The sequence below is a fragment of the Lissotriton vulgaris genome, chromosome 2_2 (assembly GCF_964263255.1).
Source record: "Lissotriton vulgaris chromosome 2_2, aLisVul1.2, whole genome shotgun sequence".
NCBI lineage: Eukaryota > Metazoa > Chordata > Amphibia > Caudata > Salamandridae > Lissotriton > Lissotriton vulgaris.
The window spans coordinates 221226627-221243551 of record NC_141688.1 but is presented as its reverse complement, the minus strand read 5'-3'; the positions used below and the strand labels follow the sequence as shown (position 1 = coordinate 221243551).

Genomic DNA, 16925 nt, shown 5'->3' with positions numbered 1-16925 from the left:
GGTGATTACACCCACTTGCCCCAGCTGAGTGATCAGCCAGTTGTGTCAATTTAGATAGCCAGCCAGGGGTGGCAAAAGATATGCTGCAGCCCCTGGTAGGCCTTGGATGCACCTATGCCCTGGGCACCTATAGTGCTCTGTACAGGGGCTGATAAGGTGACCCAAGCCAATCTAGTTATGCACCTAGGGTACATGGAATCCATTTTACAGAGAGAGCAGATAGCCTGGGGCCCTGATTAGCAGGGAACCAGGCCAACTAAGTCGAAAACCAGCTAAACACAGGGCAAAAATCTGGGGTAACCATAGTCAGGTAGCCACCTTCCTACACTGCTGCTGTCTCGAAGACTGCCCCCGTCCTCTTCCTTGTGCACCGTACCGTCTTTGGAACAGCCGGTAGGACTTCTTCTCTTTGGGCTTCTCCACGCCCACAGCCGTAAGGGCGAGCGCCGACGCCTGGCCTGTCGACTTCGAACGCTCGACGCCGACATCGATGAGGACGACGAAGAAACAGTCACCGGGGACTTCGATGGTCTAGTAACATCCCTCGACGCCGAGCGTCGACGTCGTTTCGATTTAGACGATGGGAAACAGACCGTAGTCATACCTCTCGACGCCGTTGTGGGCGCAATAGACCCAGGCGGAGAGTGGTGACGTTTGCTGGTCTTCCTGCCCCTGGGGAGCCCCCCAGAGGCCTCAGCATGGGCAAAAGAAGCCCCTCCAGACCCACCTTGTGCCTTCAATCTTCTTTCCTCGAGGCCCTGAAGTCTGATCTTCTTCCTGTCCTTCAGGGTCCTGCCAGAGAAGCCTTGACATATCACACTCCTCTGGGATATGTGCAGAAGGAAGGCAGAGGATACACACCTCATGAGGATCCGATTTGGCCTTCCTCCTGGAACACTCCGGGCATTTATCGAATAATGCAGGCATATTTGACAAAAAACAGAGTGCAAGAACCAAGAAAAAAGGCATTAAAGTACAACAAAGTACTTAACTATGAGAAAACTAGTGAAAAATCACCAAACACCCTTAAAAAGGGAGAGCTCAATGCTCCAGGGTCCTGCTTGCAGGAGCAGGAAAAAAGAACTGAAAGTAAAAGGGACCTGCAGTGCATTCTGGGATACTGTGAAGTTCTGGAAAGTTCTCTTAAAGGCACAGTATCCTGTTTTGAGCCACATAAAGGCAGCCTTTGGGGCTTGTCTGTCCATGTCTTCCTCTCTATCATTTCAGAGGGTTTTTGCTGCTAGGGCAAAGGAAATCTGGACAGGTTTTGCTGTTTGTGGAATTTTGGTGGAATTTCTAGTTGAAGTACTGGACAGTGTAGCCTGTTTATAGGCTGCATTATATGTCTTTAAATTCTCTCTTAAGTGTCTGTGCAGTTCTGCATTTTTTCGACACTTTAAGAGATTATTTTTGATTGCTCCGGGGTCCACGCACATGGGCGGGACTATTCATTAGACTATGACTATACACAGAGATCCTCTACTACAGAAGCTGGATACCAAAATTCCCAGTTTTCAGTAAAGTCATTATGGTGCTGTTGAGTTCGTATTGATAACATCCCAACACCATAAACTCTCAATGTCGTAATATTGGTGTAGACACTGTAGGGGTACAGGGCTCATGCACCTGCACCATCACAACTGGTATAGTGCCCCCAGCTAGAGGGGTGGCAGACCTATGCCAGGGCAGTGGATTGTAGGCATGGCACACAGGGATGTGTGCCATGTGAACACTTCACTTTGTTCTGAGACAAAACATGCAGAGTATGTAAAGGTACAGGGCCTCGTAGGGTGGCACAATAAGTGCTGCGGCCCATAGAGGGCTTCCCTGGCCACAGTGCCCTTGGTACCTGTGGTACCATTTAAAGGGACTGACATGTGGCCAAAGTGTGCCAATTGGGTTTTGTCTCAATGTAGTTTAGAGAAAGAACATAGACCCTGGGTTCCTGGTTGGCAGGAACCCATGGCACAGTCAAAGTATATAAGCAGTTGGCAAAAAGTGGGCACAACTGTGCAAAATAAGGGCACTTTCTTACAATTACCCTGTGGCCAAGAGTTATCCAACTTCTGTTGAAAAGTGAGCTTAGGTAGTCGTAGTTCAATTTCTCATATACCAGCTAGCGTAATGGATAGAAAATGGTTCACTGCTGAAGTAATCTACCTAAAAAGGAAAGTTGGCAGGCACAGAAAACCTGAGCACAGTAAGGGGGCAGATCCATTGCTCCAAGCTCAAACCAGTTCTCAGCAAATGGAATGTAGAAGGAACATATGGGTAGCAATACAGAAACACGTGGACTCAAATGGTTGGCCTTCTTTAAGATCTCAAAAGCTAAAGATTATAGCATATTTTGGAACTTAAATAAAAACCGGATACAAGTTGCAGCCTAGTGGTTGAAAATGGAGTCAGTTTTGAAATCTCATAACACAAATATATGTTGATGAGGAGCTCAGTGCATCACCCCAGGGAAGCTCCATTAAAAGATTTGGAACCCGAACAAGATTGTGATGTCAGGTAAGTTTATTGCAGCCACCCAGGAGGAAAATCAACAGCCAACATGTTAGCTATGTTCTGGATCCTGGACGCAGCCACGCTCTAGAACACCAAGAACATTCTCGGGCTACAAATAACTCATTAGATCAACACATAACATCTCCCGCCGCTAATAAACCAACAAACCTAATACAAAACAGAATATAATAAAAACAAATAAATACATTTAAAAACAATCGAAATCAATTTTCTAAACACTGACTGATGCAACCTGAAATATGATAAAATGACATACGGCAATTAAAAGAATATAACAGTTAACGTCGTAAGATGAAATGTAAGTTAAAATCATTTCATCACATATATGATAATTAAATACAAATGTGAGAAATTACCTTTTTTGAAGTTTTAATTCAATGCGATCTCTCAAGGTTCTAGATGTGTTTTTCTTACCCACACCGGCTCTGGATTCATGGTCCGGTTTACTTTGGTCTGTCTGTTATTTCCTCAATGGAGCCTTCACCATTTTTTCTTATTCCACACATTTCCATTACTGAACCAAAGCGTGTACATATTTACTTTCTTAATCTGAAGGGGCTCTGAATATTTAGTCATTTATTAACCATTCAGCATTTCCATACATGAACCCAATCACTCCTCACATAATCACTATCCCTAGCAGCCACACCCTCCAACATTACTTAAGTGCATTCCACTCCTTTGGACATAAGTGCCCGGCCCTGCGGCTCCTCATATATTCATGTAGAGATTTTCCAGTTTCAGAGTGAGGCGTGGTACGGTAAGACCACAAAAGCTTCCACATTCCCTCCTTCCCTCCAGCCAAAACCAGTTGAAATACCTTCTTCAACATTCAGTTCCTCCTCAAGACTATTGCTTTGGGGATATTACATGGACGACAGAACATTTTGAATTTGAATTTAAAAACATTTCTATAGCGCGCTTTTACCATGCGGTTTCTTGGCGCTGTTGGATTGTGAGGAAGCAGGCAAGAGCGGAGGGGGATTTAAGCATTGTAGGCTCGGGAAAAGAGAAGAGTTTTGAGACCCTTCCGGAACTCGATATAGGAGGATGACATACGGAGTTCCGAGGGAAGGGAATTCCAAAACGCAGGGGCAAGCACTGCGAATTTCGTACCGCCAGTCTTTTTCTTGCTGAAGCGGGGGATGGTTAACAGGGCCTGATGGGTGGACCTAAGCTCTCTTCCAGGTGTGTAGGGAGTGATGGCAGAACAAATAAATTCCGGGGCGGTGCCTATTTTAGCCTGAAAAGTGGTGCAGCCAAGCTTAAACAGGGCACGCTCTTTGACCGGCAGCCAGTGCAAGGCCTGCAATAGGGGGGTGGCTCGATGGTATTTGGGCAGGCCGTGAATCAGGCGAGCAGCCTGGTTCTGCACTAGCTGCAAACGGCGAATGGCGTAAGCTGGAGCGCCATTATAAATGATGTTCCCATAATCGAGGCGCGAGAGCACCATGGCCATCACTATAATTTTTAGGGCGGGTAAAGAAAAAAACGAGAGATCTTCCTAATGATTCGGAGGGAGAAGAAACAGGAGGAAACAACCGAATTGACCTGAGAGTGAACGGAATGTGAGGGATCCAGGAAGATGCCAAGGGTCTTGACCTTGGGAACTGGGAGCGGGGGAACACCAAGTGAGGAGGGCCAGTGGGAAGGGGACCAGGGACTGCAACCACCTCTGGTCAAGACTAACTCCGTCTTGTCCGGGTTGAGTTTGAGGTGGTTGCAGTTCATCCAATCCTGGATGAACAACATGACGGATTGGACATTTGAAGCGGAGGAGGAAGAATCGGAAAGGTTGAAGATTAGCTGGAGGTCATCGGCGTAATTGAACACCGTGACCTCGAGCTGCTGTAACATAAAAATAAGGGGGTAAATGTATAAATTAAACAAAAGAGGGGAAAGAGAGGAACCTTGGGGGACTCCGCATGCATCCTTAGGAGAGGCAGCAGTGAAACCAGCAAGGTGGACTGCCTGAGCCCTATCACTCAGGAAGGACTTGAGCCAGGCGAGGGCCAGGCCCTCTATGCCCGCCGCCTTGACACGGGTGAGGAAGATGGAGTGGTCCACCGTGTCAAAAGCGGCGGATAGATCTAAAAGAATGAGGGCCTGGGGGAGGTTGGTATCAATGCCCTCGCGTAGGCTGTCCATCACTGAGATCACTACCTTCTCCGTGGAGTGGAGGGGGCGAAAGCCCGCCTGCCGAGGGGAGAGGCAGTGGTTGGTTTCCACGTAGGTACTCAGGGTGCTGGTTACATGGGTCTCTAGAACCTTGGCCAAGTAGGGTAAAAGGGAGATGGGACGGTAATTGGAAGGGGATGAAGGGTCGGCACCGGGTTTTTTTAGGATGGGGATGACTGCCGCAAATTTATGGGCAGTGGGGACCACTCCGGATTTGAGTGAGTCGTTTAAAAGTGTGAGGGGGGGGGGGTAGGACAGTGTAGGAAGACTTCTCGCAAAATGCGAGCAGGGGCAAAGTCTAGGGGGGAACCTGACTTTACCTTTTGGAGCAGGGGAGAAAGTGTAGCTATGGTCAAAGGGGGGAAGGAAGTGAATTTGGAAGTGATGAGGGGAGGGATTGATGAAGGTAGGGGAAGGGGGAGGGATATTAGCCTTGATCTTTGCGACCTTATCAACGAAGAAATCGTTGAGTGAGTCGCAGAGCGGTTGAGAGGGGGGGATCGAGGCCGTAGCTCTGTTGGATGAGGCAAGCTCATGTACTGTGGCAAAAATCTCTTTAGATTGAGATTCAGCTGCTAGTATCCTGTTTGAATAAAACAGGGTCTTGGCATCAAGTATGCTTTGTTTATATACTTTGAGCACAGAAAGGTAGATAGTTTTTTTGGCGGGGCAATATTCTCCTCTCCATGCACGCTCTGCTCTGCGTGCGGCTAATTTCTTCTCCTTGAGGTCGGGGGTAAACCAGCGATTAGCAGCATGGGCACGCTTCACCGTGATCCGTCTCAGGGGAGCAAAGTCATCGCCTGCCCGGGTCAGCCAGCCATCGATGGTAATCAGCTGGTCCGGGGCGGCGAGACCTGAGAGGTCAGGGCAGGAGTTGGCTAGGGATGAGCAGAAAGATGGCATGCTCTACACCTTGCTCTAGAAGAAATTCTTTAATTCACTGGGAAAAAAATTGGACGCCATTATCAGAAACCATGACTACCGGTACTCCTTCTCTCATGAACTCTTTCAAAAACACAATCACAGTTTCTGCAATAACTTCCCTAGTAATTTTTACTTCAGGCCACCGTCAAAATTAGTCAGTTACAACAATGGCATATTAGGGGCTACTTCCCAACACATGCGATGGATCAGTAACGTCAATCCTTATTTTCTTCCAAGGATGGTCTGATTTGTCTGATTTGAGGGTAACTTGGAGGTTTCGGAGATGTGTCACTCCATGCACAGACTACACACACGCAACCTAATGTTACTCTTCACACATCGTGGTCTAACCCGGGCCAACAATACTCTACCCTTACACTTCTCTTTATAACACTCATTTCTATGTGTACATCACGTGCTAGTGTAACTATTCTTTCCCTTAGTACTGAAGGTACAACCAGTAAATCACCTCTCATTTACACTCTATTAAGAATCGCTAATTTTGGACTAACCTGTCGGAAACATGTTCCTCTCCAATAAGGGTGTACCTAGCACCTGAGTCTGCTATCATTCTCACCACAACACCATCAATACGGATGTTGCAAAATGGGTCGTCCTCACGAACGTTCACAAGTTATTGAATCTCCCAGATTGCATCATGTTCTACATCATCATTCTTTGTCCCCTCTATCATATACACCAAAGATGTTCTGTTATTCACACTACCTGTTTTTCTTCTTCACATTCTCACGAAATGCTATTTACATATGCACTGCCTGCAAACTTGTCCCGCGACTTGACACATCTAGTCAGTACTACAAGACCTCTGCAGCCACACTTGTAGCACGCGCACACCACTTTTTTTTTTATCTCCCAATTTTTTGCTACAACTGTCCACTTCTTTCCTTGGTTTGTATTTCTCTTTCTGGACTGCTTCTACCTTTTCTTCCGATTTTAACTCCTTCATCTGTTAATTCCACTCTTTCCATTAAGTCAATAGCCATTTGAAGAGCTAACCCATCAGTGTTTGACAATTTTTCTTGTATCTTCATGTTCTTTACTGTCAACACTACTTGATCTCTTAACATCTCATCGTGAAAGCCCTTATAATTACAAGTTGCTGAAAGCGATCTCAAACTGGCAACATAGCTCTCTTCCGATTCGCTAGCCAACTGACTTCTTTTCAAAAACCAGATCCTCTACATCACTTTGTTCACATTTCCGAAATTTCTTTACGGCAGTTTCATTTAATTTTCTTCATCACGGTCCTTTTCGACTTCATCAACTACCACAGATAAGTTTGGCAAATGCTTCAGATATTTGTCTACCTTCTACTACCAAGCAGCTCTAACTTCCTAGCCATAGTGAAGATGTCGCCCCCACTGGTTTGAACATAGGCGTTGAAGCCCTCTATTTAGTCTTCCCAAGAAATTGTAGATTCTCATGGGATTTGCAAGACATATCCAGGGTAGCTAAACCATCCAATTCAATATATCTATATAAACATCACAAAATTCGACACATAAAATAGCAGTCACTTGTGTTGGATGCTCCACACTATAATGGATTTCCAGTGTGTGTGTCACTGCTATTTTCCAATATGTTCTGTTGGTTGGACGCCATCAATTAAACACACAAATGTTGTATAGAGTACTCGTCACTGATACTTTCCCACTATATATTAAACTAGCAGCCCGTCCCGACCTTGTCCGGGAGCAATCAGGCTTCCCCGACCCCCACCCGCCCCGACACTGTCCAGAAGCCCGGGCCCCCGCCCGGCCTGTCCCCCGCCTGCCTCAACCCCCACCTGCCCCGACATTGTCTGTGGATCCCCTTACCTCAGCCGCCGCTCCTCCCCCGCGCTCCTCAGTTTACCGGTCCGCCGCTCCTCGCTCCTCATCACCGCTGTCCGTTGCTTGTCGCCTCACTGCTCCTCCTGCCTGTCCGCTGCTTGCCACCTCACCGCCGCTGGTCACCGCTCCTCCGGCCTGTCCGCTGCTCCTCACGTCACCGTTCCTCCCCCACGCCATGTCAGCCGCTCCACGTCACGCTCCAGGACGCCGCTCCTCCCCGCGCTCCTGACGTGAGCACACATGTCGCGGCCGGCGCTACTTCGGAGGGACTAATATTTTTTTTAATGTACATTTTTTAAATAACGTTTTTTATTTAATTTATATAGCCTATAACCATCTGCACACCCTGACGATTACAACGGTGTATCGGGTGTGTGGATTGGCTCCGTGGTTCCTGAGTTTACCCGCCTCAAAGTTCTTCCTTTATTATAGAAGTATAGATTGCAGACAAAACCTGTCCAGATGCCTATTTTTCCATCCATTTATCATATGTGGACATTATAGCACAAAGCAGATACTCCCAAAAAAACAGCTACACACTGACATTACAACTTCAGGCATGCACAACTCTGAGGTACTGGTAACATGTTAAATAGATAGTTCACAGGTGCAATTCCTCTATCAGAACATATGGTGGCATTTCCTTGCTTGCTAGGAGACGTGTTGATTCCAAAACAGACGCACACTTCCTTAGTTGAAAACATGCGGTGACGCTTCAGCTATTGTCCCACTCAGACTATTTGTGTTCATTTCTTAAGCTTACCTGAAAGCTTCAACCGCGAGGAATATCTGCCTTAGGAAGCAGGCCCTCACCTTTGACTTCGACTCGGAGTGGGACTGGCGCTGGGACTTCTGCAGTTTAGGCATCCAGAGCTTTGCCTTTGGCTTGTAGATTTTCATCCAAGTTCATATGCAGTTGTCATAGGCTTTGTAGTCTGGAAACTCAATATTGTACTTACTTGAGTGATGGGCCTGTATTTTGAGCCACTACACTTGTGCCCACTACAATTCTTATTATGGAAGGATGCTTTTCTAGTTGCTATCATGGTCTTAAGGCATGTTAGTGAACTTTAAGCCCTTACTCTGCGAGAACCTTTCTTCCGAGTTTATAATGACAGGATTGTTCTTAGGACCAAATCAGTGTTTGTTGCTACAGTGGTTTCCGCGTTCTACATCAATCATACCATTGAATTGCTGCTTTTATTTCAACAACCATAAACTTTGGCAAAGATAGACCTTCCTGCACTAGAAGTTAAATGGGCCCTCATATGTTGATAGGACGACGTCCTTTTAGAAAACCCAATAACGCTTTGTGGCCTTCACCAAACCACACAAAGGTCATGCCCCAAGCAAATGGGACACAGCCAGATAACTTAATAGTATACCACACCATACACGTATACCAAACACTACTGTGTAGACATGCTAGCAAGGCTCTAAGAGCTCGTAGTCCTCTGCAACATCCTCAGGATAGCCACTGTTTACAGGATTACTGCTCTACAGTCTATGCAGACATGTGTATTTACAGCTGCCCATGCCACGAATGGAATAAGCTAACCTGTAAGCATCTTCTCATGGCATGTAGTGCTGTAGATTCACATGCGCCTCCTCTCCTCCCCGGAAACCTCTGGTTGTTGCAGACATTCATTTCTCTTTTTCATGGTCATCTATTCTTTTCTTTCCTACGCTACATTTCATCCGTACACACTGTGCAAAAACCAACCTAACAATGGAACCAATGCCCGTACACATTACCAATCATAAAGGTGTCAATCTCCTGGTGACTGCAAAGACTACTTTGAAGAAAAACACGTTGCACATGTCGGAGCCCAACTCTAGATGGCAGGAGTATGTAGAGCATGCGTATCTACAGCAACACTTGGCATGAACATCTTTTTTTCCCAAGATAAATAAAGACAAACATAACCCACCAGCCAGACCTATTGTATCATCCATAGGGTAATTGTTTCAAAAAGCATCGAAGTATGTTTTAGCACTTCTACTCAAGCAATTAAAACTTTATATTAGAGACACAACTGACTTATTAGAGACACAACTTACTTATTATGTCATCTTCAAAACATCTCATGGAATGAGAATTGAGAACTTGGTAACTATGGATGTTACAGCGTTATACACTAGTATTAAACAGACCATGGGTTAAAGTGTGTGGAAATACTATATGTGAACAATGGGCCTAGAGGCACACAGTGAGTGCAATACCTATGGTCAAGAGGAAGCAGTGGCACCTATAGCAATTTGACCTCTTCATCAGTACCATTGTCCTCAAAGACTTGTACAACAAACTAATATTTGAAACTTTTTGACAATGAGTAACTCTGGATCCAAGTTGAGAGCACAACATTTTTTTAAAGCCATCAGAGCACTGGGTGGTGTTATGCAGGTCTTTCTACCGTTTAACACTAATAGTTGCAAGATTGCTACCTCTCCAGGATTTGCTTTCGCTCCAGTCAATGGCTCGTACAGATTTCAGGGTTGGATCCTAAAGAGGCAGACATTTCCGTGGCATAAAACTATTAAGTATGGCTTAACCTTGAAACCATTTGATCTTTATGACTTAAGCTGCTGTAACCGATCACCAAATACGTTTATTAATCCTCTTTACAAGAAGAGGACCTTGGCGTAGTAGTTGTGCAAAAATGCAGTTAATTTACACAAGATTAGAAACTATATGTCTAGAATAGATGCCAAGGAGAACCTCTTACTAAACCACCCGTGTGGTCTATTTTTGTCATTATGTCACTGCACATATGAACACTTTTGTTTGGCCTTTAATTTGTGACTGTGTGATCACTAAGATCACATTACATGATATTGTAGTTTATCTGCTAAAGCACTTTGACAACTGAAAACCTTTCACATATACAGTTTGAAGCTGCTTATTTTCTGGATTATCTACTGAAGGAATTATTTCTGCTGAGTTACATTTAATTTATGTAACAGGTTTCTTTAGTACTCATGCATCATGAGGTACAGGGGCGCTTTATTATAAAACCAGAACAACGATGCTTAGGTCCTCCATTTAATTACATTATGAGAGGGAGAACACAGTAGAAGGTGTGATATTGTGGAAAAGGATGGACCAGGAGGACTTCAAGGAAACAAAGGATCAGTCAGGTGCAGAAAGAGAGCACAGAAGAAGTAGAACTTGAGGGTAGTGGGAAAAGGAAAGAGATAGAGCATCAAAGTAGCAGCAAGGAGAAGGACAGAGAAGACGTCAGGTCAGGAAGATCGTGGCACGGGGTTAAGGAGAATACGAATGGAGTGGGAATTAGTTGGACATCAACAGTCATAAGTCGGAAACAGACTAGAGAGGTGTGTTTTTTTATGCTAGCGGAATAACAGGTGGGTGGCGTTCAGTCCCAAGAAGTGAAGAGTAATTGCTTGTGAGCAGGGTTGGTGAGTGATGAGTTACAATGTGTAAATATTATCGTTCAACGCCTTCTTTTCTGGCGTTACCCCCTAGAATAAGCAGAGCCAGATGCAGCAGGCGCTTCTCACAATGCTGCCACCCAATGGAACTACTCTGCGTCTCCGTAAGGTACCCAACTGGCTAGCATTTCATGAACTAAAAACGCACCTTTTAAGAACTGTATTTAAGTTATCTCCTCTGTCCTTCTGTGTCCTGTCCCCAGCACTGGGAGTCCTCAGGGTAGCCATTGCGCTTTATAATTGTAATTTCATTTCATTTCAATGAACCACCATTTGTGCTATGTTCCACCCAGGGATTAGCTGGAGGTAAAAGGGAGCTTTGGCATCACCTGCCCACACAATACAGCAATTTTAACTTCCCTGATTGAGTCAGGCATCATGAGTTAAGGAATCTGCAGATAGAAATAAACCATCAATTAATCATCTGCTATGTGTGTTGGATCACTGAAGTCTTATGGGGTGGGGTGTGGTGGGGTGGGGTTTGAGCTTGAAAGGTGCAGGGAAAATCCCAGGACGAGCAACAGTTGTTTCAAGAGCCAGTAACTCTTCTCCTGGGAGCCCCGTGTGAGATTGGTCTGATCAAGGAGTGCGTACACCCACTCCTGATACACATGAGCAGTCATCTCCGCCAACCACTTCAATAACACTGAAGGTAGAGATGTAAGGCCACACCAGGCACTCTGTCAGCTTTCCGAAATGAGATGCAAGCCTTTTCTCTTCATTGCCATAATCAGACAAGTTAACCACCTTTGGAAACATGATTTTTTTCTTGATGGAACCTCTACCTTTACATAGAATCGCCACATTTTTTGAAATATCCCCATGCTCCATCAGACTCCATTTGAACGTTTATTCCAAAATAGGTGTTAGGTGGTGTTTTTTTCGAGTCTTCGAACCATCAAAGGTTTTGCGTATGATGTCAGTTGTGATAATTGCTACTTTGTTTTAAAAAGTATGCAAAAAGTGATGGATGGAATGCTTGATTTAATTTCAGCTACTAGTAATTTCTCTGGGCCGCAACTCACGACATCCTTATTTTGCACAGCATGCCACCACAGTATTTTCTTTGGTGCCTTCAGCATAGAAGGTGGATAGTGCAAGGATGTCTGATGCAACCTTTCAGTACAGGACTGTCTGACCCACACTACCCTATCACCCCAATTTGTGCTGAACGTAGGATGCATACTCACTCACCCTGTAGGCAGCAGATATGGCTACCAACACCCTGTTTTGAACAGAAGGGGGTATGTACCATATGAATGCATGGGCTCCCCAAGCAAGCCCTATCAAAAATTAAAAAAACACAAAGATCCTAAGAACATTTTGGATGGTGGAGGGTTAGATGAGAACGTTTCACAGATATGCAGCCATCCACCATGCCCTGACTGAGCCTTTGCTAGGATAAAATACAGAACACAAGATAGTCTACTCAAAAGCAGTTAAGGTCTTCAGCTAGAACACCAAAAGAAAAGCCCTTTGAAACTGAAGGTGTAGACAGAGTTACTAGCAGAATGCCTGTGGACTAGGTCAGCCATATCCGCTGAGCGTTCATCCTTAAAGGGTGTGCCTCAGACATGCCCTTCAGTCACTATGCATGCAGAACTAAGGTATTCAGGTTGTGAGAGAGGTCCATCTCAATTGTAGTTGAACAGGAGAGGTGCAGCCCATCTACAGGGCCTTGAGTACCTGGTCCTCCTCTACCACCCAGAATCAGAGAACGGATGGGCACTGGGGAAAATGTGTGGTGGGTGCAGTCCCAGCCAACCAACAACGAAGACTGTGAATAGAAACTCCCTCAAGCATAGCGACAGGCCAGTGCTGTCATGCAAGCATAAGTATCAATGTCTGGTATCCCCACTAGTAGAACCACTTACTGGTTGAGTTACCATGAGTGGGAAGTACCTTTCAACAGGCTTGACGTACTACAGCTTACGAAACATTGCGATCATTTGTACAGCCTCGATAACAGCCTGTTTTGTACCCGCTGAAATGGGGCAGGTGTGGTGAACTAAGGGGGAAAAACGATTTCCTAAGTTAATCATGTTTTCCATACACTTGTACAGTGTTAATAGAAAACAAGGATCCCTACGCGTAGATTAAATATCGCAAAATAATTAACCGAAATCCAGATTGTGACATAAAATATTTTATACTTGGAGGTCGAAGCTAGTAGAAAGTCCAGTCCTGTGTGATGTTAAATCAGGCACATCAAGTTCTAGGTTTCTCCGACATAGTTATTCGATACAACTCATCCCATCTTAACTTCTGTAAAATAAAATCAGCTGTATTATTTTCCTTTATCTGTACAAGGCAGAAAAATATCCCTCTGACAGCGTAAAAAAAGTCCTTATACACAAAGTCCTAGTTTGTTAATCAAGTCCGTTGACTTCATCAATCACTTTCCATGTTTCTGTTTCTTATCTTTATTCTTTTTGAACTTCTTCTGTTGCTTGGATCCGTCTTTTTCAAATTTTTCAAATTTTCTCTTTTTGTCGCTGAAAAGAGGAAGAGGTGTGCCATTAAAGAGGAGTATGATAAACCAGTGACAACCTTCCACAAACTGCTTTTTCAGGCAAAACGTACATACCACGCGTAAAAAAAGATATAGTCCAATTACTTTTCTTGTTATCAACAGCATTATTCCCATACATTATGAGCCATGGATTAAGGGCAACAAAGACCACACGCATGCAACTAGAAACGCTCCCTGGTAATGTCCCCCGATTCAAGACAAAGACCATGGCAACCATAGACATACTAAAACATTGGACAACACCTTCGCTGAGACTATTTTTTGGTGGCATTTATTTGTGTAAAACAGTAGTCTATTTAGCAGAGGAATTTGGTACTAAATGGAGGAACCTGTTGGGGATATACCCATGGATATGGATATGTATGATATAAACGATTTAAATAAAACACAAGAGTCATTTCTTTAAGCTTTGCTAGTAGGCAGTGAACTTGTTTCAAGTACAGTTACTTTATAGACCTCTGAAGGATGAACGTCTGAGTGGGCCCTACTTGGATCTGAATCTGCAAACTATTAGTAGATATCTGAAAAAGGCACAGAGGCTCTGAAAACTTTGCTACAGTACTACATTCAAGTTTGAGAGCCCAAATCGTTTTTTCAGTTTTGTTCTTTTTCGTCGCGCCTACTAGACTGCGCTCATGGCTGTCTGTAGCAAGGCATATTGTGACTCACCAAAAACAGAGGGACTGAAGGCCGCCCATTGTTTACCATTGGTTGCTTTCCTTATCACTAGTATTTACCTGCTGCTCATTTGTGTCTCAGCCTGTCAATCATGCGTTTATGCCTCCCATGGAGCATTGCCTCTTTACAATCTCTGATCAGCTAGCATCATTGCTTGCTTTTCAAGCACTACATTTTTCCTATAGTGTGCAGCACTCCATTAGAGTGTGTCTGTTTTTGAGCCGTCTTCCTTGTATACATGTCTCACCCTGTTGCTCTCTGTTGCCCGAATGCTTCTCCCTGCTCTCCTCCATCTTGCACTCACCCATGTACTTCTGCTCACTGCTTCCTCCACCCATGCCCACTGTGTTGCTTTACCCCAAGCCCTATGTTGCTGTCAAGTCCCTGCAAGCACCCCCCTATCTTCTGCTGCTTTGAGGTCCCTTCACTTTCATAACGGATGCTGCGTAGCATGGCTAAAAAATGTTGACCAAGTCATTAAGTCACAAAAGCAAGGCTTATTGGATTTGCCAATGGTTGTTATTTCTTTACCTTTTTACGCTGATAATAGATGTATTCTGACCAGCTTTCTTCAGCACATCATTCCACTCCTCATCCTCGCCTCGGATCATATACCTAAAAAAAGAAAGATAAGCACTGAGTGGAAGAGCAGGGAGTTTGCCTCATCATTCCTAGAGCGCAACTTGCGGCACTCGAGCAATCGCAACAAGTGTGAGTGAAACAGCAACATTCCTCACAGACGAAACGGCTAATGCCAGCGCCACAGCTGAATAAGCAAAGCTGGCACTGCTGGTGGCGGTGCTGGGTGAGGGAAGCATGCAGCTAGCGCTGCCAAAACCAACGTGGTTGCATGGAAGGGAAGGTAAAACTCTACAGCCCATGATGTATGTTTGACAAGTGCCTACCTTCTACGTGCAGGGGGTGGAGGCGTTCAGGGGTTTGGGGGCTAGCACACCGCTACTACATGCACTGTACCTATGATGTGTGTGTGTGAGGATGTCTACACTGTTCTCTCCGCTCTTACTATCTCCCTCTCTCCGCTCTTGCTATCTCCCTCTCTCCGCTCTTGCTATCTCCCTCTCTCTGCTCTTACTATCTCCCTCTCTCCGCTCTTACCATCTCCCTCTCTCCGCTCTTACCATCTCCCTCTCTACGCTCTTACCATCTCCCTCTCTACGCTCTTACTATCTCCCTCTCTCCGCTCTTGCTATCTCCCTCTCTCCGCTCTTGCTATCTCCCTCTCTCCGCTCTTGCTATCTCCCTCTCTCCGCTCTTACTATCTCCCTCTCTCTGCTCTTACTATCACCCTCTCTACGCTCTTACTATCACCCTCTCTACGCTCTTACTATCTCCCTCTCTACGCTCTTACTATCTCCCTCTCTACGCTCTTACTATCTCCCTCTCTACGCTCTTACTATCTCCCTCTCTACGCTCTTGCCATCTCCCACTCTCCGCTCTTGCTATCTCCCTCTCTCCGCTCTTGCTATCTCCCTCTCTCCGCTCTTGCTATCTCCCTCTCTCCGCTCTTACTATCTCCCTCTCTACGCTCTTACTATCTCCCTCTCTACGCTCTTACTATCACCCTCTCTACGCTCTTACTATCTCCCTCTCTACGCTCTTACTATCTCCCTCTCTATGCTCTTGCCATCTCCCACTCTCCGCCTTTGCTATCTCCCTCTCTCCGCTCTTGCTATCTCCCTCTCTCCGCTCTTGCTATCTCCCTCTCTCTGCTCTTACTATCTCCCTCTCTCCGCTCTTACTATCTCCCTCTCTCCGCTCTTACCATCTCCCTCTCTCCGCTCTTACCATCTCCCTCTCTCCGCTCTTACCATCTCCCTCTCTCCGCTCTTGCTATCTCCCTCTCTCCGCTCTTGCTATCTCCCTCTCTCCGCTCTTGCTATCTCCCTCTCTCCGCTCTTGCTATCTCCCTCTCTCCGCTCTTGCTATCTCCCTCTCTCCGCTCTTGCTATCTCCCTCTCTCTGCTCTTACTATCTCCCTCTCTACGCTCTTACTATCACCCTCTCTACGCTCTTACTATCACCCTCTCTACGCTCTTACTATCTCCCTCTCTACGCTCTTACCATCTCCCTCTCTCCGCTCTTGCTATCTCCCTCTCTCCGCTCTTGCTATCTCCCTCTCTCCGCTCTTGCTATCTCCCTCTCTCCGCTCTTGCTATCTCCCTCTCTCCGCTCTTGCTATCTCCCTCTCTCTGCTCTTACTATCTCCCTCTCTCTGCTCTTACTATCTCCCTCTCTACGCTCTTACTATCACCCTCTCTACGCTCTTACTATCACCCTCTCTACGCTCTTACTATCTCCCTCTCTCCGCTCTTACCATCTCCCTCTCTACGCTCTTACCATCTCCCTCTCTCCGCTCTTACCATCTCCCTCTCTCCGCTCTTACCATCTCCCTCTCTCACCATCTCCCTCTCTCCGCTCTTGCCATCTCCCTCTCTCCGCTCTTACCATCGCCCTCTCTCCGCTCTTGCCATCTCCCTCTCTCCGCTCTTGCCATCTCCCTCTCTCCGCTCTTGCCATCTCCCTCTCTCCGCTCTTGCTAGCTCCCTCTCTCCGCTCTTGCTAGCTCCCTCTCTCTGCTCTTGCTAGCTTCCTCTCTCTGCTCTTGCTAGCTCCCTCTCTCCGCTCTTGCTAGCTCCCTCTCTCCGCTCTTGCTAGCTCCCTCTCTCCGCTCTTGCTAGCTCCCTCTCTCCGCTCTTGCTAGCTCCCTCTCTCCGCTCTTGCTAGCTCCCTCTCTCCGCTCTTGCTAGCTCCCT

At 45.9% G+C, this 16925-nt stretch overlaps 1 protein-coding gene across 2 annotated transcripts in view; it reads right to left on the bottom strand.

The window, feature by feature from the left end:
• Positions 1–13070: 13070 nt before the first annotated feature.
• The window catches only part of NAT10 (N-acetyltransferase 10), a 204502-nt gene continuing 200647 nt past the window's right edge, over positions 13071–16925 (bottom strand). For both annotated transcript variants that reach the window (XM_086959584.1, XM_086959585.1), the window contains exons 28-29: positions 14683–14766; positions 13071–13435 (exon numbers count right to left, since the gene is read on the bottom strand). In XM_086959584.1, coding sequence (XP_086815710.1) covers positions 13336–13435; positions 14683–14766 — 184 coding nt within the window. In that variant the 3' untranslated portion in view covers positions 13071–13335. The remainder of the gene's footprint in view (positions 13436–14682; positions 14767–16925) is intronic.